The sequence below is a fragment of the Neovison vison genome, chromosome X (assembly GCF_020171115.1).
Source record: "Neovison vison isolate M4711 chromosome X, ASM_NN_V1, whole genome shotgun sequence".
In the NCBI taxonomy this organism is placed as follows: Eukaryota; Metazoa; Chordata; class Mammalia; order Carnivora; family Mustelidae; genus Neogale; species Neogale vison.
In genome coordinates, this window is record NC_058105.1 from 45,641,501 (window position 1) to 45,666,336 (window position 24,836).

The 24,836-nt window shown below is 41.2% G+C and overlaps 1 protein-coding gene across 9 annotated transcripts in view; it reads right to left on the reverse strand.

The window, feature by feature from the left end:
• Positions 1–5,005: 5,005 nt before the first annotated feature.
• The window catches only part of LOC122897383 (G-protein coupled receptor-associated sorting protein 2-like), a 148,838-nt gene continuing 129,007 nt past the window's right edge, over positions 5,006–24,836 (reverse strand). For 4 of the 9 annotated variants that reach the window (XM_044235601.1, XM_044235600.1, XM_044235599.1 and 1 more), the window contains 3 exons: positions 8,934–9,001; positions 8,520–8,591; positions 5,006–8,213 (listed from right to left, as the gene is read on the reverse strand). In XM_044235601.1, the coding sequence (XP_044091536.1) occupies positions 5,347–7,923 (2,577 nt within the window). In that variant the 5' untranslated portion in view covers positions 7,924–8,213; positions 8,520–8,591; positions 8,934–9,001 and the 3' untranslated portion in view covers positions 5,006–5,346. Of the gene's footprint in view, positions 8,214–8,519; positions 8,592–8,933; positions 9,002–9,559; positions 9,647–9,929; positions 9,947–10,095; positions 10,152–10,230; positions 10,435–24,836 lie in introns of those variants that run through there. The other 5 variants (XM_044235597.1, XM_044235594.1, XM_044235593.1 and 2 more) reach the window with 5 other exon arrangements.

A 24,836-nucleotide genomic window follows, 5' to 3' on the forward strand; every position in this document is an offset into this window, starting at 1 on the left:
AACAAAATCTGATGATTAAGATAGTGATGATGATGTTGGCAGCTTTTAGTGAATATTAGCACTAAAGGGATATAGATGTAGCATAATGATAACACATACCAGCTCTAGATTCCAACTACTAAGGTTTGAATCTCAGCACCTCTGCTAATCAGTTCAGTGAGCTCGGGCAAGTTCCTTAACCAGTCTGTTCATCAGCTTCCTCATTTGTAGAATTATTCATTAATAATAATAGAATTATTATAATTAGAGGCTCCCTGCTTGGGGCAGGGGGAGTCTGCTTCTGTCTCTCCACTCTGCCTCTCCTCCCTCCTCGTGCTCTCACTTGCTCTCTCTCAAATAAATAAAATCTTTATTTGTACATAAATATATTTATATTATATTATATATAATAGGTGTAAATATATAAATGTATTTATATGGAAATATATTTATATATATCTACATGTACATTTTTGCATATATAAATATATATATAAATGGGTATGGTGAATTTACATATAAATTTATATATAAAATATTTATATTTAATTAATATAATATATTATATTTATAAATAATTTATAAATATAAAATATATTTAAATATGTGTGTGCATATATATATACATATATATATATATATATATATATATATATATATATGGAGAGAGAGAGAGAGGAGAAAAACTATAATCTGAACGTTGGACCCAATACTTAAATTACCAGAATTCTGGAAAGTGGGGGCTAAGAGGATAGTAACAAAGAAGGCAAGAAATAAGAGAAGAGGAGGTAATCCTAGTCCTCAATCTCTGTAATTTTACCCCATGTGCTCACTGCTCAGTCCTAGCTTTTAAATGTAAACAGGATGGCCTCAAGTATTACTATGGTATGGTTTCAACTCTATACTGAGTATAAAAATAAGGATATGAGAGGGCTTGGGAAAAGTCATTACTTCCTGGCAATACCTTCCTAAACTGCATTGGTATCCAGTGATGCATGGCGGAGGCATTCAGTCAGAAAGATGTCAAGGATTTATCAAGGGCTGAAAACCAGGATGAGACCAAAGGAACAAGCCCTAAGAAATGAGCAGAGAACAAATCACAAGGAAAAGAACAAATGTCTACAGAGAGAAACATGTGAGACCATCCATAAAATGGTTTCTGTTAGTGGTTCCCAGAAAGAACCTCCTCTGAGGCCCAGGACAGGGGTGGGGGTGGGGGATGGAACCTCAGATCCAGTATCAACTGTTGTGCTCCTACAGGGGAAGGAGCTCCTGCCTGGGGCTAAGATCCAAGGATCCTCTTGGGAGCTGAAGAACTTGGTGGTATCCCAATGAGAAGTTCCATGTAAAGGGCCTGAAGCTTCTAGGTTCCCTTCTCCTGAGTCTGTTTCCCACCCCTTCCCTAGATCTTCTCAGACTGGGGTTCATTCTACTCTTTGATCTTTTGGAATCTGGAACTTTGGAATATAAGGCAGATGTAACCTGTCTCCTTTTCCCCCACCATCTCCCAATTTTGATCTGGTCTTAGCCAGATCAGATCAAAATTAGATCAGATTGGTGACAGGAAGGAAATTGACTGCATAATTAATATTGTTGAGAAAAATGTTTCCTCTACCTTTTAAGATTCTTCCAGCTGGAGTAGGAATTAAATTGACAAGACAGATTAACAGGAGAAATTAAAATATAACTTCATATATATAGGGACACCACACAGACATGAGATTCCCAAGACGGTCAGCCAAAATGAGTCAATCTGTCATACCTAACTAAGAAAAAGGTTAGCGATTTGGGACTTCAAAGGGAAGGAAAGCAATTCAAAAGGAAAGAATGAATGTTTCGTAAACAAATGTTAGTGGGACCATTAGGAAACATAGGACATAGAAAGGAACTTTAACAGATACTTTTGCTAAATTCCTCCCTGTAAACCACCCCTAGTTCATATCATACTATAGTTACCTATGGTAGAAGCTCTCTTCCTAGAGTGGGTTCACAGCCTAAATTATTTTTAGGCAATTAGGGAGGTCAAAGTTTCCTCCGGAGTTTTTTGGGCCTTAACTGTTTTCAGCTCCAAATAATCCACATACCAAAATGAAATATTTTGGGGCAGCCTGCCCTAGGCACCTGCATTATTCTCACAACCGTCTTCCAGATCCAGCGCCTCAGGAGTTCAGGAATTGTCACTTCACTATTTTCTCTCTCTAGGCTCCCCTGAAGCCTATTTCCTCCGTGTCCAGCTCCCACACCCACAAATGGAAACAGTGTCACACAGAGCTGGGCAGGGAGGCTGGGAGTGGGGCAGGGATGTTCAAAAGGAAGGAGAGAGCAGAGAGGAGGGTCGGGGGCACTCCCTGCACCCACACCTAGTCTCAGCCACCACCTCCCATAGATGCCATTTCCCGGCCTCGCACCCACTTCCTCCAACAGCAACCGCTGCTTCGCTCCACGTGTGCCTCCCTCAGGATCACTTCCTGCCTCTTGAGATCTCAGGAGAAAGACTGACCCCAGCTAAGACGCTGGCAATAGGCCGAGAGGCTCTGCCCTCTACCAACAAATGCTGTTAATTCTGATGGCCCAAGACATTCCTTTCCAGGTTAGCTCAGCATGCGGAGACACCCACCCACCCACCACAACGCATTACCACCCTCCCATGGCAGTGTCTCACTCGTCAAGTCATTCCCGCCCCTTTTCTGTGCTGCACACCTCTGTGTTCGCCCAGGAGAGAGCCCGGTCACGTGAGCCACCACCAGCCTCACGTGACCATGCAGTCCGCTTGCCTGCTGCAGCCCTGCAGCATGGAAGGCAGAATCTTCTGCCCCTGAAGTGGAGATGCTTGCTAGAAGAATCTGAAGCTTTGGTCCCTGGTGAAGATAGAGAGCTGAAGGAAGGCTGGATTTGGAGCCAGAGCTCCCAGCCCTAACGCTAGACCTGGGCCCTGCTCTGTTAGGAGCACAGCGCTGGTGAGGCATATTCGATGAGGAGTTTGGAGACGAACTGATTTTTATTATTCTGTATGATACTCGGGCAACATATTAACACATACACACACACACACACACACATACACACACCAATCGACCTTGAAAAATACTGATAAGTAAGACAAGCTTAAACTCCAATGCCCACTACCAGGACCATCCCTGTTAATGCTTGTGGTTTCTGAAGGCAAGCAAAACTGCCACTTTGCCCTGCTTCCATAAACCTTGAATACCAGAGTTGGGTGGAAAAAAAAAAACATGTTGAAGAGTCAGAAGAAATTATACAAAACTTGGCTAAGGACAGCAAGGGTTACTGGATGTTATTCCAGTGTAGTGGTGGGCTTTACTTTCTATTGAGGAAGTCTTGAACACTGAGAAGATGATTTTAACTTGTAGATATTTTGTCTAACAGATATGGAAATGATTTATGTTCAGTGGACAGATAACATCAATGGTTACAATGGGTTGTCCTTAAAATATCAGCTAGTTTTGTCTTTAACCCAGAAATTACATCCTAACATTTATTAATTTTGTGTGAAATTTAATATACATATATTTTGTTTATATTATTACATTGTGTACGTATGCACATCTCCTTCAACCATTCTTCATATTCTTAGTTCCTCATGTTGAAAAAATCTTTCACGTAATTTCTAAATTACAAATTATAATTTTACTTTTAAAAATGAGCATCCTCAGACAAAACAAAAACCATTTTCACCATGTCTAAAAATATTAAAATATGTTCCCATTAAGTCTGGATTCTCCCTCCAAACCAATTCTATTCCTTACCTCTGCAGCTCTTCTGTCTGAAGGTATGGTGTAATCTATTTACTTACTATAGTGGAAAATACACATAACCTAAAATAATTTTAACAATTTGAAAATGTACAAATCAGTGGCATTAAGCATATTCATAATGCTGTGCAATCATCACTATTCCTGGAATGTTATTGTCACTCTAAAGGGAAACATTCCTTTTCAACTTTTCTAAATGTTTTTATCTCTAAACATTTAACATTTATAGCTCAATCTTTTATGGACTTGTATCCTTTCCAATATGTTCACCTATAACTTGAGGCACTAGATATGAACATATTTTTTAAAAAGCCCTTAGTAATTTTTGTATGTCCCAAGTGCTTCTCTGAAAATTTTATTAATATGCTGTTTTACTCTAGATGATAGTGCATATGAAATTTCTTAGGCATATTGAAATTACATAAAAATTGTGTCTATTTGCACACAAGATTTTAAAATGGAATCTAATTTTCCATAATCACTGTTTCACTAGACATAACATCATCAGTGTCATTACATGCCAATAGCTTTTTTAAGATTTTATTTATTTATTTATTTGATAGACAGATTACAAGTAGCCAGAGAGGCAGGCAGGGAGAGAGGAGGAAGCAGGCTCCCCGCCAAGCAGAGAGCCTGATGTGGGGCTTGATCCCAGGACCCTGAGACCATGACCTGAGCCGAAGGCAGAGGCTTTAACCCACTGAGCCACCCAGGTGCCCCCCAGTAGATTTTTAAATGCTGCATGGTATTTCCTTACTACTTTCTTTGGACGAGGATCATCACAAAGGAAATCTTATTCCTGACTCCTTTTGTGTGCTGTCCTACTCTTTCACTCTTTAGGTGGCACTGGAGCAACAACAGTATCAGTTGAAAAATGTGCAGATCTTGCTGACTTAGCTTTTCAAGCTTGCCTCATTCCAGCTGCATCCCTCACTAAATTTTACCTCATTCAGACAGAAAGGGTAAAACCATGCTGCTCAGACTGCAGCACTTTTCTAATCAATTTTCTTCACATCACCATACCTCACTTTGAAGAATGACTTAATGGTCTGTCTTATCCTACACTTTAGCGATAAGTTTAAGGAGGTCCTTCTTTGTTGAAACATTGCTTAAATACCACAGCCTGCAGAAATCTCTCCTTAAACTCCAGATATGGGATTTTTCAATAAAGGTGTTTGTCATACTAATTATCTCTATTTGTACATGTGCACAATGTATCTGTATCCGGTTTCAAATTGAAGGGTCACTTCTGCCAATTTCCACATAGACCTTTATTGAAAACACAGACTTGAATAGAGAACCACATGTTTAAACAACAAATAGCAGGGTAGCATACACAGGTGACTTAGTTCATCAGAAGCTCGATACTGAAAATATTGCAATCTGGACAGCAAGACAAATATCAACAAATATGTTTTCAGCTCTAATATTCATTTGGCATCCACAAAATGATCCAGCTCAAATCAAGAATTGGACGAAGTTAACATCAGCATTAAAATATAAGTTACAACATAAAACCAGACTCTGAAAACCAAAGCACTACTCAGGGCTCTTTGGGAACATAAGGCTGATCAAAGGCAGGTGGTTATTCATATTAACTTTGTTGTCCCACCTCAGGATCATTTTGATTGTCTATTTGGACTTGTAGTTCCTTAGCAAGCTTTTCAAATTCATGGAATGCAGAAATAAGCGGCTCAAGATTGAAATCATCGTCAATTAAGGACATAGTTCCATTTTTTATAATATTACTGATATTTTGAAACATCTTAATAACAATTTGAATATTATCATTTGTCTCTTCTATGTTAAAGAGACCCACAAATATTGACAGAGCTTTGGCACTGAATAGTTTTTTTGCCACAATAGCATTTTCAGACAAATTCAATAGCATTTTCAGAACGTGGAACTTTGTTCTTGCATTGCCTGTGGTTAATAAGGAAAGAAATCCAGACATATAGTTGGCAACCAGTGTGTGGTAGTCAGTAGTTATTGTGAGATGTCTAAGCATCCTTAATCCAAGCAGCTGCTCAGGGGAACCCACACTATGAGCAAGGGTTTCCTCACACACTTGGCATATGAATGTCTCAATCATGTTGAGATTTGGATAAGGTGGAGCCATGTGAATCATATTTTCCAAAAAACTTGTCCTAACTCGGGAGGAAGGATAATTGAGCAGGGTTTCAATAAGTGAGACAACACCTGAATCCCGAATGAAATCTCGGGTAAATTGAGAAGCACTTCTCATACCCATTGCGATTTTAGATATTTCATGAATAAAAGGATCTCGGATTTTGTCCATTAATAGGAGGAGTTCTTCAAACTCTTCAGTACCAATTTTAAGCTCACACTGTATGCAGCTGCAGGACCAACTCTCAGCCTCTGCACTCTCCCTGGCCTTAAGATGCTCCCGAATTTCCCTGACTGACCTGTAGGATGGATCATACTGAAATGGGAATTCAGATTCAACCTGTTCAGATTGAAGCAAAGATTCCTGGTCTTCTCCTTCTGGGGTAAATTCTGCATTCTTGGGCTTTCCCTCAAACATTTCAGAGAATACAGATGCTGCTTCTTCAGGAATTCTAAAGGAGCTTGGGGATGGGAAGCCAACCCCATGACAAAAGCCAGGTTTGAATTCAACAGTGACCTCTTCCCAGGTTTGGGGCCTGGATGATGCCTTAAGTTCCTCCTCAGCTGAATCTCTGAATCTGGAATTGGCCTTGTACACAGGACTGGGATTTAGGTCAAAGCAGGCCTCATCTCTATCCCAGAACCAGGACCCAAATATGGCCTCTTCTTCAGACTCTGGTCTGGGCTCTTCTCTGGCCACAGCCCCCAAACTAGACTTTTCTTCAGTCCAGAACAAGGATCCACCAATGGCCCCCTCCTCGGACCCTGGTGTGGATTCACAGATGGCAGAAGCCCCAGCCTCCATACCCGCCTCCTTCTCTGCCCAGAACCAGGACCCAATAATGACTTCCTCTTCAAACCTGGGTTCTTGTTTGACCCTACCACTGTTATTAACATCTTTCTGGGCCCTGGGCTTCAAGATAGTATTAGGCTCTTCCTTGTCTCTGGTTCTGAATCTATTATTGCCCTCTTCTCCAGGCAAAAACCAGGACTCTTTATAGTACTCATCTTCAGACTCAGACTCAAAAAAGTCCTCTCTCTTTTTCCGGAGCTTGGACCTCATATTTGCCTCATCCTTAACTCTGGGCCTGAACAAGTTATTGGTGTTTTCTCCAGCCCACAAGCAAAATGGATTGCCAGACTCCTCTTCAGACCCAGACCAAGAATCAATATAGGGATCTTGCTTGGATCTGGGCCTGGACCTGGGGTTAGGCTGATGTTTAGCCCTGTGTCTGGACCTGGTACTGGCCTCCTCCCTGGGCCATGATCTGATACTGGCCTCTTCTCCAGCCCAGAAAGAAGACATTGTAGAGGTCTCATCTGCTGACCAGAATCCAGACTCGTTAGAGGCCTCCTCTCTGGCCCGGGGTCTGGGATAGCACCAAGACCCCGTATTAGCTTCCTCCCCTGATCCAAACCAGGGCTGGATTCCTGTTTGGACCTGGGTGCCAGGAAATGTCTCAGTGTCCACACTGACCAGCTCCCTATCCATAGGCAGGACCATAGGTTTAGCAACTGACCCAGATTCAGTACTGACCAGTGGCCAAGCTACAGCATTAGTCTGGGTCAAACCTTCTGTTTGCGACATTGCCTCAGCCCCAAACTCAGTCTGGGCCCAAGCTTGGGCTTCATCCTTGGGCCTTGTCCCAGGGATTGCCTTGGCCTCAGTCTTAGGACGTGCTCCCCCGATTGCCCTCGCTTCAGCTTTCGGCCTTGCCCCAGCATTTGCCTGGGACTCGGTTTTGGGCCTTGCCCCAGCATTTGCCTGGGACTCAGTTTTGGGCCTTGCCCCAGCCACTGCCTGGGACTCAGTTTTGGGCCTTGCCCCAGCCACAGCCTGGGATTCAGTTTTGGGCCTTGCCCCAGGCATAGACTTTGTCTCAGTTTTGGGCCTTGCCCCAGGCATTACCTGTGCCTGGGTCCTAACCTTGGGTCTGACCACCAACGGGACTTCATTCTCTCTTTCAGCCCCACCCCCAACCTCTTCTCCAGCCTTCTTTTCAGGCTTTGCTTGGGCAGCAGGTTCAATCTCAGCCCCAGTCATGGTATGAGTTACAGAGGAAGCCCAGTCAAGTAACACCAACCCGGTCTCAGCCTCTACCTAAGATCTATCTTCACACTGTGATCTTTCAGTGATTCAAGTGGTATAGTTGGAAACAAATGTTAGAGTCAACCACCAGTCCAGTAATCAATCTCCTTCCAAAGCCTAGCCTCAGTCAGTGTCACAAAGTGCAGAAGAGGCACAACCAAGCTGGGAGATGGTGGGTGCAGACCTGTTGAGGGTGGTGATCAGCAGCAATTCCAGCTCCACCAGAGATGCCACTGGAAGTGGATCTACGGAAAGAGAATGATATGGTGCTTTAAATCTCTTCCAACTGCATCACCCCATGCAGAGATTCACAGAGCCTGGACCTTGAATGCTTAGTGGGACAACTTAACTATCAGAAAGTCTGTCACCCTCATTTTACATCACACATTACCCCCCAGAGTTGCCATGTTACTTTGCCTACTACAAAACAGGTGTGAGGTTAGTGGGAAAGTGGGAAAGGCTGAAGAGCCCCTAGACTAGACCCTAATCTCCCCTGGACCAGTGTTGATCTCCACTTCCCCACCAAAATTTGTACCCACTCTCATACCAACCTGCACGGTGCAATTTCTCCCTCCTTGCTTTGTTTCAGTGATATTAAGCCCTATAGCAGAGAGCAGGCTGTCCTATGAAGAAATAAACATACAGGAGAAAATGAAGTCTGATGCTTGGTTGACAGACAGACACACTGAACCCCAATATAAAAATGTCTCTTTAAAGACCTAATTTGTCTAATTTTTCCTGTCTCATGGTCCCTGCTTCCGGGTCTTCTCCTCGCATTCACAATCCAATCCACACCTACCCCAATGTTCCCAATATCTCCTGCAGGAAATGGACAAGGGATGCTGTGGCAGTGTGCAATTCTGGCAGAGTAGGACAGATGGATCAAACACACCCAAGTGGATCAAAGATACCTGCTATGATCTTCCTCTGCAACTATCCCCAGTATTTTTGTCCTTCACACAAACCTCCAGAGATTTGAGCCGGTCTCCTCCTCCTTTCCTTCCCTGCAGAAGTGAGCAGCTTTAAATCAGGCCTATGGGCAAACAGATGAAAAAGCATGAGGGTCAGGAGACCATGGTAGCACCTGGGTACTGGGTGGACGCTTAAACACCAAGGATGGAAGTCCACATATTATTTGTTTTTCAAACATTTAGAGTCCTCTTGGTAGAATATTCTCATTTTACATAAGGTCTATTTCAGAGTTCCAGGCATCGACATCTCTTGACGTCACACTCTTCACATTGCTCCTTTCTCCAATTCTAAGGATTCACCACTAGGTGCACCACATCCCACTGACTTGCGCAGCATAAATTGGGGGAAGGGTTCCCGCATATTCTAGAAAACAGGTTGTGCAGTGGCACCTGTAATTATGACTTGCGTCTCACCCTCACCTCCTAGCCCACCTTTTCCTGCCTGGAATTCTGGGCGGAGGTGAGGGAGGAAGGAAAGGGAAGTGCTTGGAAAGCTAATACAAACGGGGAATTTTAGAAGGTACTCCTGGTTGCCTGACCTGTTGTGGTCGCAGTCACCCCACCCCGTTTGGGTCTCCACTCACGGCTGCTGCCCATCCCCCCCCCCCAGCCCAACACACCTCCAGAAATCCAGGCCATTGTCCTGCTCCTCCTTTTTCTCAAGCCTTTCCTGTATGGATGCACCCTACGGGATGAAATCGCCAGAGCTAACACGCAGAGAAAAGACTTTGGCATTAAAAAGGCGCCTGTGGGAAGGGACAGCACCCAGGGCGCGGGGCCCAACAGGCCCCCTTTCCAGAATCAGGGCCCGAAGCAGCCGACACCACCGGCAACCCGCTCCCGCCAACTGGGCACAGAGCTCCGACGCACCCACCCGCCCGCCCCGGCGGCCTCCCTGGGTGCCCCCCACCCAAGCTGCCGCTCCGCCATTTCTACCGCAGCACCCTTCCCCCGCCCCCGCCGCCGCCACAGCTCCCTGCCAGCACAGACACCGTCGACGGCGGGTCGCGGGCGCCTGGAAAGCTGGCCGCGGAGTGGCGGGCGCAGTTCGCCTCCAGAGGATCCGAGGAAGCCTCTCCGGCCAGCCCCCGTGCCCCGGACCCGACCCAGGCCAGTCGCCGCCTCTCCTCGCCAGGGGTCCCGCGGCGTTGCGCACCTCTCTCAGGGACCAGCTACGACAGGGTCGCTTCCTCCTTGCCAGGCTGTCAGGGTCTGGGGTCCGGACAGCCTGTAAGCCGGGCGACAGTGGGGGTCCCCCGCCTCCCCCCAAGACACCCCCACTTGCCCTCACAGGCTCAAGGTGCAAGTCGTCGGCCTCCCCCTCCTCTCGGAGCTCTGCACTCGGATTCCCACCGCCTTGCGTGCGGCCAGAATCGCAAAGAGGCGTCCCGCCCCCCGCGCTGCTGCACCAAACTGGGCAGGGGCTGCGCAGGATGCGGCACGAAACGCTCGCGGCGAGGGTGTCGGGAAGGGGGGCGGAGGGATACGGCGCGAACGGGCTCGACGCCCCCTCCCCGGCCCACCCTAGTTCCGACCCAGAGGGGGCGGGGCCAGGAGGAGCCCGAGCCTAAGGGGCGGGCTCACGGCAGCCCGCCTCTGCAGACCTCCGCGGGCGACCACCCCCTCGTTGCTGGCACTGCAACCTATGGGACCCGGGGACGGTTGGCGGTGGGGGCTGGGATCCAGAGGTCGGGGGCGGCGGGGAGGGAAGGTGTGTGGCGAACAGCGGCGGATGGATATCAACCGCCCCTCGGTGTGTGAGAACCCCCAGGCTGCTCAGTGTCTGTCCGCCTCCCTATCCCCACTTCCGTCCACCACCCTAATTGGAGGCGGGTGGGCCAGGGGCTGTCAGGACAGCAGGCTGCGAGGAGAGGCGGCCTAAGGCCCGACTACCCCGGAGGTTCTGGGGTGCATGGCCCTCTCACTTTCTTCCTTCATCGCTTCGCGGGGCCACCGAAGGGAGGAGGGCGGGGAGGACCCCCACGGAGGCCTCACCACCAAGCCTTTTCTAAAGGAAGGCAGACCTACACCTTGACCCTGAGAAAACCAACCCCTGCTCTGCGCCCATTCTTTCTGCCACGCGGCTGTTTCCCTGCTCATTTAAACTGGTAGCATGCTTTGCCGTTTTGCAGTCCCCACAGTTGCCCAAGAAGGAGGGCCTTTTTTCCTGTCAGGACCCGCCCTGGGTCCTAGGCTCTTTCCTGTCTGTTGCCCCTATGGCCAGGGGTCGGGCGGTTCCTAGCTCCTCTTCAACTGTCCTATTAAGTCTTCTCTCGCAGTCACATCCAAGCTCTCATGATCTTTGGCCGTGTGGAGATGTGGGCAGGGGTTAGAACCAGCTTGGATCTCAGCCTCCTGCCATACACGCCTGTCTAGTTTCCCCAGCCATTCTTTGGAAGAAGGCCCCATCATGTACCTACTTCCCCAGGACAGAGCTTGCGGGTTCTTGAATCTTCGGATTCCTTTACCCCTACATCCTTCCTGTAGTCTTGAGCCCTTCCTTTCTGTGATCCACGGGGCAAACAGAGCAACGCGTTTAAGCACGACTGTGGTTGAGCATGAACCTGCTGGGGCCCAGGTGAAGTGCTGGCACTTTCACTATGATAGGCGGAATAAATGTCCCTCAATGATCCAGAAGCTGGAATAGGCAAGGAAGCAGATTCTGCCCAGGATCCCTTAGAGAAATGAAGCCTGACCATCACCTTCAATTCAGACCAGTGAGGTCCGTTTTGTGTTCCCAACATCCAAGGCTGTAAGCTAATATATTTGTGTTATTTTAAGCCGCCAAGAATATGGTAATGTGTTACAGTAACAGTAGGAACTAAATTTACTCACCATCTTTTCTTGAAATTCCATTCCCCTTGATTTACTTTACTTGGCCCTAACCCCCTGGGAAGATCAATTTGGGGGCTCATCTCTTACCCCTATAACCACCCTCTCCAGCAATCCCCTGTCTCTGTTTTCTAAAGAAAAGAGACTTTTGCAATGGCCTTTTAGGTTCATCTTAGAGAAAGTCGCCATTTGCTGAAAATCACTGATGACTTTGATGATGAAAAGGAACTATATTCTTACCGTGAATGTTCATATATTTTCCTTTAGGTTTCACTTATATTTAAATACTTATTACAACTGTGCAATATTTAAGTGATAAAGAACCATCTGGAAATGATTCTATACAATATCTGGACTGACAATGGATGTCAATTATCAGAGGAGGGCTACTTTTGCTGTGCTGATTAAATGGCTTTAGCTGAACTGTGGATCATTTTTTTTCTTTATTCCACAGCATACACTCTTGGGTGAATGCCAGCCTTAAAGAAGGGAGTCTGAGCTCTGCTGGGATCTGTGGGTGTGTGTGAATCTCCTTGCCTCCTTGAACTGTTCTTTCACTTTCTTAAATTCTCTGGTGCCTTTCATTCATTCCAGAAATACATATGAATACCTTTTTTATCCTAGGCACTGGAGATACAGTAGAAACACAAATGAAAGAAATCTCTGTTCTTGTGGAGGCTACATTTACTTATAGTTTCTTACACAATTTCTTATCCTTAAAGTTTACAGTTATATTCAAAATCACACCAACACAAACTTCTTTGATAATTCTAGATTTTGATTCCAAGATCTTTTTTTTAAAGAATTTATTTATTTATTTGACAGAGAGAGATCACAAGTAGGCAGAGAGGCAGGCAGAGAGAGAGAGGAGGAAGCAGGCTCCCCGCTGAGCAGAGAGCCCAATGCAGGACTCGATCCCAGGACCCTGGGATCATGACCTGAGCCAAAGGCAGTGGCTTAACCCACTGAGCCACCCAGGCACCCCTGATTCCAAGATCTTTCTGAAAGAGGGTTGAGTCTACCAATAGCTGACAGATTTTGCTGTAAGACTTTTAAATACTTGTTGAACAATTTATTGTGAATTCATTTAAAGAACAGTCATTATTTAAAAAAAAGGGGGGGCACCTGGGTGACTCAGTGGGTTAAAGCCTCTGCCTTTGGCTCAGGTCATGAGCCCAGGGTCCTGGGATGGAGTCCCACATCAGGCTCTCTGCTCAGCAGGGAGCCTGCTTCTCTGTCTCTCTCTGCCTGCCTCTCTGTCTACTTGTGATCTCTGTCAAATAAATAAATAAAATCTTAAAAAAAAAAGAAGAGTCACTATTACTCATTAACATTTCTTGAACTGAGAAAGACCCTATTTTAAGATCTTTATGTGCATTAACTTACAATAGTGAGCAATATGGAATATTATCAAAATATATTACAACCATCTTCACGTAACAGGTAAGGAAACAAGCTCTGATAGGTTAAGTTTCATCTTTAAAATCAGAAAGCAAGGAAAAAAAGAGATTAAAGGATACTAATCTATGTCTAACTACTAAGCAGTATTTAATTCATCCTATAATTAATTCCAGTCTAACAGATTGCAGCAGCCATGGTTCCATATCCAGTGACTGCACTAGCATCTGTGTTACCCTGCCTTGCTCCTGAAATCTAAATCTTAGAATCAAATAACCTCCAATTATTAAGCCTGTGATATAGAAGCAGCTGTGGTGATTCATCATAACTACAGCTCTGCCCCCAGCCCCATGCCCCACTTTCCACAAACATGCATGTGAACCGTCACAGTGGCATATATCTTGCTTTGGACCAGTAATTCATGGATTACACTTTTTGTGTTGTATCTAAAAAGTCATCATGAAACTCAGGGTCATCTAGATCAGCTTCTAGGAGTTTTATAGTTTTCATTTTATATTTTCCTCTGTGATCCCTCTTGAGTTAATATTTTTGAAAGAGCTAAGATTTGTGTCTAGATTCATTTTTTTTTGCATGTAGGTGACCAGTTGTTTCATCACTATTCATAGAAAAGAGTGTAGTTTTCCCACTGAATTATCTTTATTCTTTTGTCAACAACTAGTTGATTATATTTGTGTGAATCTATTTCTGGCCTCTTTCTTCTGTTGTATTGATCTACTGGTCTTTTCTTTCAGCAATACCATGCTGTCTAGATCACTGTAGCTTTATGAACATTACTGAAGTTAGGTAATGTCTGTCCTCTGCCTTTTTTCTCCTTCAGTATTGTATTTGCTATTCTTGGTCTTTTGCCTTTCCATATAAACCTTAGAATCAGTTTGCTGATACCCACAAAATAACTTGTAGGGATTTTTAGTGGGATTGCATTGAATCTATAGATTAATTTGGGAACTAACATTGAAAATATTGAGCCTCCCCATTCATGCTGATGGAATATCTTTCCACTTATTTAGATCTTTGACTTCTTTTATTGGTGGTTTACAGTTTTCCTCACATAGATTTTGTACATATTTTTGTAGATTTATACCTAAATATTTCACTTTGGTGCTAATATAAATGGTATTGTGTTTTTAATTTCAAATTCCAAATTTTCATTGCTGGTATATGAAAAAAATTGAAATTTTTATATTAATTGGGTATCCTGCAAAATTGTTATCATTGCTCGTTAGTTTCAGGCTTTTTTGTTGATTATTTGAGATTTTCTACAAAGATAGTCATGTCATCTGTGAACAACTACAGTTTTAATTCTTCCTTTCCTATCTGTATACCTTTATTTCCTTTTTTTCTCTCATGGCATTAATTAGGACTTCAAGTGCTATGTTAAACAAGAATGGTGAGTGGGGATATCCTTTCCTTGTTCCTGATCTTAGCAGAAAGCATCTTACTCTAATGTTAGTTGTAAATTTCTTGTAGATGCTTCTTATTAAGTTTAAAGAATTCTCTTCTATTCCTAGTTTTTCGAGTTTTTATCATGAATGGGTGTGGAATTTTGCCAAATGCTTTATCTGCTCTGTTGACATGATCATATCATTTTTCTTCTTTAACCTTTGGTGTGATTGATTACATTAATTGATTTTCAAAAGTTGAACTGTCTTGAATACTTGAAATACATTCTATTAGGTTGTAGTGTATATTCTTTTTATACATTGCTGGGGTTTATTGGCTAATATTTTGTGAGGGTCTTTACACCTATCTGCCTGAAATATATTGGTCTACATTTTTCTCATTTTGTGATGATAGTTGTCTGGTTTTAGTATTAGGGTAATACCAGTCTCAGAATTTTGGGAGGGAATTAGTTCCTCAGCTTCTATTTTCTTTGAGAGGTTAGATAAAATTGGTATGATTAATTCCTTAAATGTTTTGTAGGATTCATCAGTGAACCTGAGCCTAGTGCTCTTTCTTTTGGAAGGTTGTTAAGCATTGATTCAACTTCTTTAATAGTTATAGGTTTATGCAGATTACCTATTTATACTTGTGTTGGTTTTGATAAATTATGTCTTTTAAGGAATTGTTGCACTTCTTCTATGCTATCAATATTTGGATAAGGTTGCTCATACTATTCCTTTATTATCCTCTTAATGTCTGTAGAAACATTTCTCGTATTAGCAATTTGTGTTTTTCCCTTTTTACTTAAATTGCCTAGTGACTTACAAATGTTATTAATCTTTTAGAGAAGCAACTTTTTTTGCTTTACTGAATTTCTCCATTGGCTTCCTATTTTCATATAATTGATTTCTGCTCTAAGTTTTAGTATTTTTTCCTTCTGATTACTTTGGCTTTAATTTGATCTTCTTTCTTTAGTTATCTAAGGTGGAAGTTTCGATTATTGATGTTTAGATCTTTTATTTTTTAAAAATATATTCATTCAGTACTATAAATTTCTCTCTAAACACTGTTTTCCTGCATCCCACAATTTTGACAAATAATATTTTCATAAAATTTTTTTCAAAATATTTTAGTTTCCCTTGAGAGTTCTTTAACCTGGATGTTATTCAGAAGTGTGTTGGTTAATCTCCAGGTATTTTAGGGTTTTCCAGTTATTTTTCTGTAATTGATTTCTAATTTAATTTTATTATGATCTGAGAGCATAGTTTGATATCTATTCTTTTAAAAAATTTTAAGGTGTTTTATGTCCTAGGATATGGTCTACCTTGGTGAATGTCCATGTAAGCTTGAGAAGAATGTATTCAGCTGTTTTGGATGAAGTATTTTATAAATGTTAATTAGATCCTTTTTATTGATGGTGCTGTTCAATTTGAAATAGTTTTTACTGATTTTATACCTACTGAATCTGTCAATTACTGAAACAGGGGTATTGAAGTCTTCAACTGTAATAGTGGATTTGTCTATTTTTCCTTGCAGTTCTATCAGTTTTGCCTCATGTATTTCTGCACTCCGTTGTTAGGTGCATATGCAGTATTGTTATGTCTTCTCTGAGAATTGAGCTTCTTGTCACTATGTAATACCCCCCTATCCTGGCAATGTTTCATGCTCTGAATTCTGCTTTGTCTGAAATTAATAGATCTACTCCAGCTTTCATTTGTTTAATGTTAGCATGGTATTTCTTTCTCCATCCCTTTATTTTTAATCTATCCATATCTTTATATTTAAAGTGTGTTTCCTTTAGACTACATGTAAATAGGATCTTATTTTTTCAACTTACCCTGATAATCTCTTTCTTTTTTTTTTCCAATTTACTTATTTTCAGAAAAACAGTATTCATTATTTTTTCACCACACCCAGTGCTCCATGCAAGCTGTGCCCTCTATAATACCCACCACCTGGTACCCCAACCTCCCACCCCCCCCGCCACTTCAAACCCCTCAGACTGTTTTTCAGAGTCCATAGTCTCTCATGGTTCATCTCCCCTTCCAATTTACCCAAAAGCACATACCCTCCCCAATGTCCATAACCTTCCCCCCTTCTCCCAACCCCCCTCCCCCCAGCAACCTACAGTTTGTTTTGTGAGATTAAGAGTCACTTATGGTTTGTCTCCCTCCCTATCCCATCTTGTTTCATGGATTCTTCTCCTACCCACTTAAGCCCCCATGTTGCATCACCACTCCCTCATATCAGGGAGATCATATGATAGTTGTCTTTCTCCGCTTGACTTATTTCACAAGAACAAGAGGCAGTACCGAAGGCTAGGGACCTAATCATGCTTAGTGATAATCTCTTTCAATTGGTGCATTTAGACCATTGATGTTTAAAGTGATCATTGATATAGTTGGATTAATAACTACATTTGTTACTGTTTTCTATGTTGCCTTTTCTTTCTTTTTCCTCTTTTTCAGCCTTTCCTATTTTAAATTGTACATTTTATCATCTTCTCTCTTAGCGTATCAATGATATTTCTGTTTTTATTTTGTTTTAGTCGTTACCCTAGGTTTGCAATATACATTTACAATATATCCACGTTCACTTTCAAATAACACCATACTACTTCACAGGTAGTACATGTACATTATAATAGAGTATTTCCAATTCCTCCCTCTCATCCCTTATAACATTGCTGTCATTCATTTCACTTATCTAATAAGCTGTAATCACCACAGATACTGTTGATATTATTTTGAACAATTTATTATCTGTTAAATCAATTAAGAATAAAAAGAGATTTCATTTTACCTTAATTTATTCCTTCTCCAATACTCTTTTTAAAACTAAGAGAGTTTCTGAGTTTCTGACCTATACTATTTCCCTTTCTTCTGAAGAATTTTGATTACAATCCCCTGCAGCACAGGTCTACAGGGGACAAATTCTCTATCTTTTTTTGTCTGAAAATGTCCTTATTTTTCCTTCATATTGGAAGAATAATTTTGCTTGATACAGAATTCTATGTTGGTGCTTTTTTTCTTCCTTCAACACTTTAAATATTTCACTCCACCCTCTTCTTGCTTGCAAGGTTTCTGAAGAGAAATCTGATGAAATTCTTACCCTGCCCCTCTATTAGTAATGTGATCTGTTTCTCTGGATTTTTTTCAATATTTTCTCTTTGTCTTTGATATTCTGCCCTAGTAGGGGAGGAGGAGTAGAGGGAGAGGGAGAGCAAGAATCTTTTTTTTTTAAATTAAATTAATTAATTTATTTATTTGAACATATAATGCATTTTTATCCCCAGGGGTACAGGTCTGTGAATCACCAGGTTTACACATTTCACAGCACTCATCATAGCACATACCCTCCCCAATGTCCATATCCCCACCACCCTCTCCCTTCCCCCCTCCCCCCAGCAACCCTTAGTCTGTGTTTTGAGATTGAGTCTTTTATGGTTTGTCTCCCTCCCAATCCCACCTTCTTTCATTTTTTTCTTTTCCTACCCCCCCAACCCCCTGACATTGCATCTCCACTTTTTCATATCAGGGAGATCATATGATAGTTGTCTTTCTCCGATTGACTTATTTCACTAAGCATAATACCTGGAGAGGGAGAATCTTAAGCAGGCTCTATACCCAGTGCAGAGCCTGATGTGAGGCTCAACCCCATGACCCTAAGATTGGGACCTGAGCATAAATAGTCAGACGCTTAACTGACTGAGCCACCCAGGTTCCCAGATAGTCTTCCACTTGAATATGATATGCACAAGTATGTATTTTCTGGGTTTTATCTTGATTATTGTGTTCTAAGCTTCCTAGACCTGTGGTTTGGACTGTGCAATTACTTTTGGAAAGTTCTCCACCACTATTACTTCAAATAGTTCCTCTGTTCCTTTCTTTTCTCTTGTTCTGGTATTTCTAATGCATGTATATTACCTCTTTTGTAATTGTCCCCTAGCTCATGGATATTCTGTTCAGTCTTTTTCCTCCTTTATCTCTTTGTATTCTCTTTTGGAAGATTCTACTGACATTTTCTAAAGGACATTGATTCTATTGTCAGACATGTACAGTCTACTGTAGAACCCAACAAAGACAGTTTTCATTTCTTTTGCACTGTTTTTTATTTCTAGCATTAACTTCTGAATTTTTCTTAGGGTTTCTATCTCTGTGCTTATATTACCCATACATTTTTTAATATTTTCTACTTTTCCCATTAGAGCACTTAGCATATTAACCATAGTTGTTTTACAATCTTGGTATGAAAATTCCAAAATTTCTACCATGTCTAAATCTGGTTTTTGCTCTATTTCTTGATAGAGTGTTTTTTGTTTGTTTGTTTTTGTTTTTGTTTTTTGGCTTTTGGTATGCCTCGAAAGTTTGGTTAAAAGACAATATGAGTTAAGGAAACTGATATAAATAGGCCTTTAGTGTGAGGTTTTATGTTTATATGGATAGAGAAGTTAGACTGTGTATATTATACTGCTTGCTGTAGCTATATATGTCAGAGGCTAAATTTTTTTCTGATTTGTATCCCCTGTTATCTTTGTGTTTCCTTAGAGACTTTTTTTTTTACAGTAATATGACCTTGCTGCAACTGGGAAGGCTTCTTTATACTATATGTGATATAAATGATGTACTTAACAAGGATATCACATTTAGCTTTTATCTTAATATTTAAAAAATATGCCAAAGTAAGCCCTATGCTCAATTTAGGGCTTGAACCCGTGACCTCAAGATCAAGAGTCACATGCTTTACCAACTGAGCCAGCCAGGCACCCCTTTTATCTTAATATTTCAAGAGGAATGTGCAAACATCAATGAACCGTGTTTCCAAAATTTTATCCCATTGAACAGTAGGTCAGCAGGATGTTAATGGGTATCCCATTTTTAACCTCATCTAATGATCCTGGGAAATGTTGCTATAGAAAGCCCTAAAATATTTTGATTAAAATGATGTGAAGGACCTATGAATGAGATTAAAAGAGAACGGATTTTTATAGGAGTAAAATAAAACTGAGGAGAGAATGAGTAGCTGTAAGTAAGAGGGCTATGATCAGCTGAATATAGCATAGCTGTTTTGTCTCCATAACGTCAGAAATTGACATATTGAACCAAGAGAGAGATAGATGAAAAATGGACTGCCTCATTGCTTCTTGGCCCTTTCACTTAGATCAACTGTAGAAATGGACTGCCTAATGAAGGTGTGAGAGGAAAATATTAAATTATTGTGAGAGAGCATACCATATTCAACTTTGGACACATGATAGAAAAAGCAGAAAACCATTTAAAAACAATGTATGTATCTTGCTTCCTGGAGCTGTGAGACAGGTGACCCTTTGAATTTCTTTCTCACTCCAGAATTACAGGATACTAGTACTGCGTACCAGCCAATGAGGGTAGAAACTTTTCTTAAATAAAGTCTAAGATGTAACTTCCTTCAGCTTAATCTGCTGTTATTATACATGAGCCTTATTGAAAGGTGTGGAGGAAATGGGAAACAATCCATAGTTCTATTATTAGGTCTCAGTGTTGTAGTGAGTTTTTGTCCCTAACTGTGACCTTCACAAATGTTTCTCAGATTTTTTTCCCCTTTTATGTCAGATAGGAAGTCTACAGTGAGCAAGGATTATGTATTTTTATCTGGTCTGTTACCTCACAAGTGTTTCTTACCTTTTTTCCTCCCATGTCAAAACAGGAAAGTTAGATGGGGCAAGAACTGAAAAAAAAATGCCTTTCCCCAGGTGAGGTAATGCTCTTCTAGACTTTTCCCATTCAGAGTAAGTAAGTTTAATGGAGCATTCTGTGAATATATTCCAGATGGTACTCTTCCTCTCTTGCTATATCTATGAGGGGACATTTCTTGGCTCTTCACTATGAGAACTGAATTGTTTTCCTGAAGGTCAAATCCACAAAAGCTATCTAAGGTTTACCCACAAAAACCCATCTAAGACTATGACATACAGAATACCTAACTCTCCCACTGGTCCACACTCAGCTTATAGCAATTTATCAAAATTACCTTTCAAGTGTTCCTACCAGTTTATGGCTCCAGTGGATTCTACTTTAGGTAAGCAAATCTCAACTATGATTCTGAATTTGTCTGTTTCTCCACACATTAAGGTGGTGGTGGTTTGTCCTAGAAACTTGGTGTTTCAGTTTGTTCAGTTTTTTCTTTAAGTTTGGGAGTGATGGTTTCCAAGCTCTTTATATATTGCAGCAGAAACAAAATTTTGGATACAATACTTTTATATTTATGTTATTTGAAGATGTACTGATAGTTTTTCTTAAGTCTCTGGAGGCCCCCCTCTTCCTTGTTCAAATACTCAAATTAACCACTGGATAAGTGTTACTGTGACCCCATAAAGGAAGTAACAAAAGGTAATTGTATTTTTTTTTTTACAACTAAGAGTTATTTAACAGAAGTTGAGCTAGAAATCCTACTCCTAGGAATATTCTGTAAGGAAAGAGCTAAGGATGTGCAAATCAATTTAGCTACAAGTACAGCAATCCTGTTATCCCTTCAACTATGGGATGTCTGTAGGGAAGAAAAACACCACAGAGGGAGTGCACTAAAAGTGTTAATGGAAACAGAAAAAGTGAGAAAAGTAATCCAGGTACCAGCACACACAGACACCTACACAATGCACAGATTTTCAAGGTCTGTATTAAAAATTCTGGAATTTGCCCAGGTGATTATGCTGAGTGAAAGAGAGCAAAAACTGTAACTGGACAGAAACAAATAAAAATACCTAAGCGAAATGTACCATTTAGCAACAGAAATTTGCCACATGGATGTTTATCACAGAATTGTTTATAATAGGGAAAAAAGATACTTAAATACATGAGTATCAAAAATTTGTTAATTATGACAATCTCAGGAGATGCTATGCCAACAATAAATGGAAGTGTCTATTTCAGAAACACCTTGTCAGCATTGGCTATTATGAACTTTTATTTTTGTCAATACTATGGGTAAAAACTGGAATACTATTATTTTGATTTGTATTTCTACAATTGTGCATGAGCCTATCAATCAGGACATGATGCATTATGTTGCAGTAACAAATATTTCCTGAATTTCAGTAACTTAAAACAACAAAAATGTATTTCTTGTTCACACTACATACCCAACACACGTTGGCTGGGGGCTCTGCTTACTAAGATTAAAGTGATGAAGTTCTCCACATCCTTACCAACATTTGGAAAACAGTACAGAGGTCCCTCAACAAGTTAAAAATAGAACTACTCTAAGATCCGGGGTGCCTGGGTGGCTAGGCAGGGAGGCTGCCTTCCCTCCCACCCCCACCAACCCCTGCCTGCTTCTCTGCTTACTTGTGATCTCTCTCTGTCTCTGTCAACTAAATAAATAAAATCTTTAAAAAAAAAAGAACTACTCTAAGATCCAAAAATTGCACTACTAGGTTTTTATTTACCCAAAGAATATAAAAACACTAATTCAGTCGGATACATGCACCCCAATGGTTAAAGCAGCATGATCAACTATAGCCAAATTATGGAAAGAGTCCAAATGTTCATCAACTGATGAATGGATAAAGAAGATGCTATATGTATGTATATATATACACATACACACACACAATGGAATATTACTCAACCATCTAAAAGAGTGAAATCTTTTTTTTAAAATTTGTATGTACGTATATATGTATGTATTTTTATTGTTTTATGTTAATCACCATACATTGCATCATTAGTTTTTAAAATTTTTATTTATTTTATTTTATTTCTATTTTTAAAAATTTCTTTTCAGCATAACAGTATTCATTGTTTTTGCACCACACCTAGTGCTCCATGCAATACGTGCCCTCCCTAATACCCACGACCTTGTTCCCCTAACCTCCCAGCCCCCACCCCTTTAAGACCTTCAGGTTGTTTTTCAGAGTCTATAGTCTCTCATGGTTCACTTCCCCTTCCAATTTCCCTCAACCCCCTTCTCCTCTCCATCTCCCCATGTCCTCCATGGTATTTGTTATGCTCCACAAATAAGTGAAACCATATGATAATTGACTCTCTCTGCTTGACTTATTTCACTCAGCATAATCTCTTCCAGTCCCGTCCATGTTGCTACAAAAGTTGGGTATTCATCCTTTCTGATAGGGGCATAATACTCCATAGTGTATATGGACCACATCTTCCTTAGTGTTCCAGAATTCATTGTTTATGCACCACACCCAGACCTCCATGCAATATGTGCCCTCCATAACATCTACCACCAGGTTCACCCAACCTCCTACTCCCCCTCCCCTCCAAAACTCTCGCTTTGTTTCTCAGAGTTCACAGTCTCTCATGGTTTGTCTCTCCCTCCAATTTCCCCCAACTCACTTCTTCTTCATTAGTTTTTGATGTAGTGTTCAAAGAGTCATTGTTTATGTAGAGGACCCAGTGCTCCATGCAATACTTGCCCTCCACGATACCCACCATCAGGCTCACCCATCCCCTCACCAGCCTCCCCTCTAAAAGCCTCAGTTTGTTTCTCAGACTCCACAGTCTCTAATGGTTTGTTTCCTCCTCTAATTTCCCTCTCTTCACTTTTCCCTTCCTTCTCTTAATGTCCTCCATGTTATTCCTTATGCTCCACAAGTAAGTGAAACAATATGATAACTGACTCTCTGCTTGACTTATTTCACTCAGCATAATCTCTTCCAGTCCCATCCATATTGATGCAAAAGTTGGGTATTCATCCTTTCTGATGGCTGAGTAATATTCCATTGTACATATGGACCACGTCTTTTTTGTCCATTCATCTGTTGAAAGGAATCTCAACTCTTTCCACAGTTTGGCAACTGTGGCCACTGCTGCTGTGAACAATGGGGTACATATGGCCCTTCTTTTCACTACATCTACATCTTTGGGGGTAAATACCCAGTAGTGCAATTGCTGAATCATAAAGTAGCTATATTTTTAATTTCTTAAGGAATCTCCACACTGTTTTCCAAAGTGGATGCACCAACTTGCATTCCCACCAACAGTGTAAGAGAGTTCCCCTTTCTCCACAACCTCTCCAACCCATCTTGTTTAATGTCTTGTTAATTTTGGCCATTCTAACTAGTGTAAGGTGGTATCTCAATGTGGTTTGATTTGGATTTCCCTGATGGTTAATGATGATGAATATTTTTTCATGTGCCTGTTAGCCATTTGTATGTCTTCATTGGACAAGTGTCTGTTCATTTATTCTCCCAATTTTTTTGACTTGATATCTGTTTTTTTGGGTGGTGAGTTTAAGAAGTTTAAAAGAATGAAATTTTGGCATTTGCAACAACATGGATGGAGCTAGAGACTATTATGCTAGGCAAAATAAGTCAGTCAGAGAAAGACAAATACTATATCGTTTCACTCATATGTGAAACTTAAGAAACAAAACAAATGATCATGGCAGGGAAAGAGATAGGCAAACAAAGGAACACACTGTCAACTATAAAGAACAAACTGATGGTTACCAGAGGGGAGGTGGGTGAGGGGATAGGTTAAGTAAGTGACAGGGATTAAGGAGTGCACTTGTGATGAGTACCGGCTGTTATATGGTAGTGTTGAATCACTATGTTGTATACCTGAAACTAATATTACACTGTATGTTAACTAACTGGAATTTAAATAAAAACTTTAAAAAATAAACTGATGAAATAGTCACTATATGGAACATTACTGGATACCATGGAATAGGAAGACAGATCATGAGAAATCATAATGACTATTAAAAGTGCCCCCCAAGAGTTTCTCCCCAGAATTGGCAAAAATCTTTCTGTTCCATTTTATTGATTAAAGCAAGGTATGTGGCCAAAGCTGTAATTAAAATTAGTGGTGAAGGCACCTGGGTGGCTCAGTCACTGAGCATCTGCCTTTAGCTCAGGTCATGATTCAGGGTCCTGGGATTGAACCCCGCATCGGGCTTCCTGCTTGGCGGGAAGCATGCTTCTCCCTCTCCCACTCCCTCTGCTTGTGTTCCCTCTCTCACTGTGTCTCGCTCTGTCAAATAAATAAGTAAAACCTTTTAAAAATGAGTGGGGAAAGTACAGATCTAAGTATTTGGAAAATTAAACAGCAGGAAATCTTAGTGAACACTAATAACAAAAAACAGTCTCAAATCTTGTCATTGAGTATTGCAAATTCAGTTAACTTCCTGTGAACTGAACTATTTACTATTTGCTTACTCAGTTTTCTTTTTTTAAATTTAATTTTATTTATTAAGTGTTCCAAGATTCATTATTTATGCACCACACCCAGTGCTCCATGCAATATATGCCCCCCTTAATACACA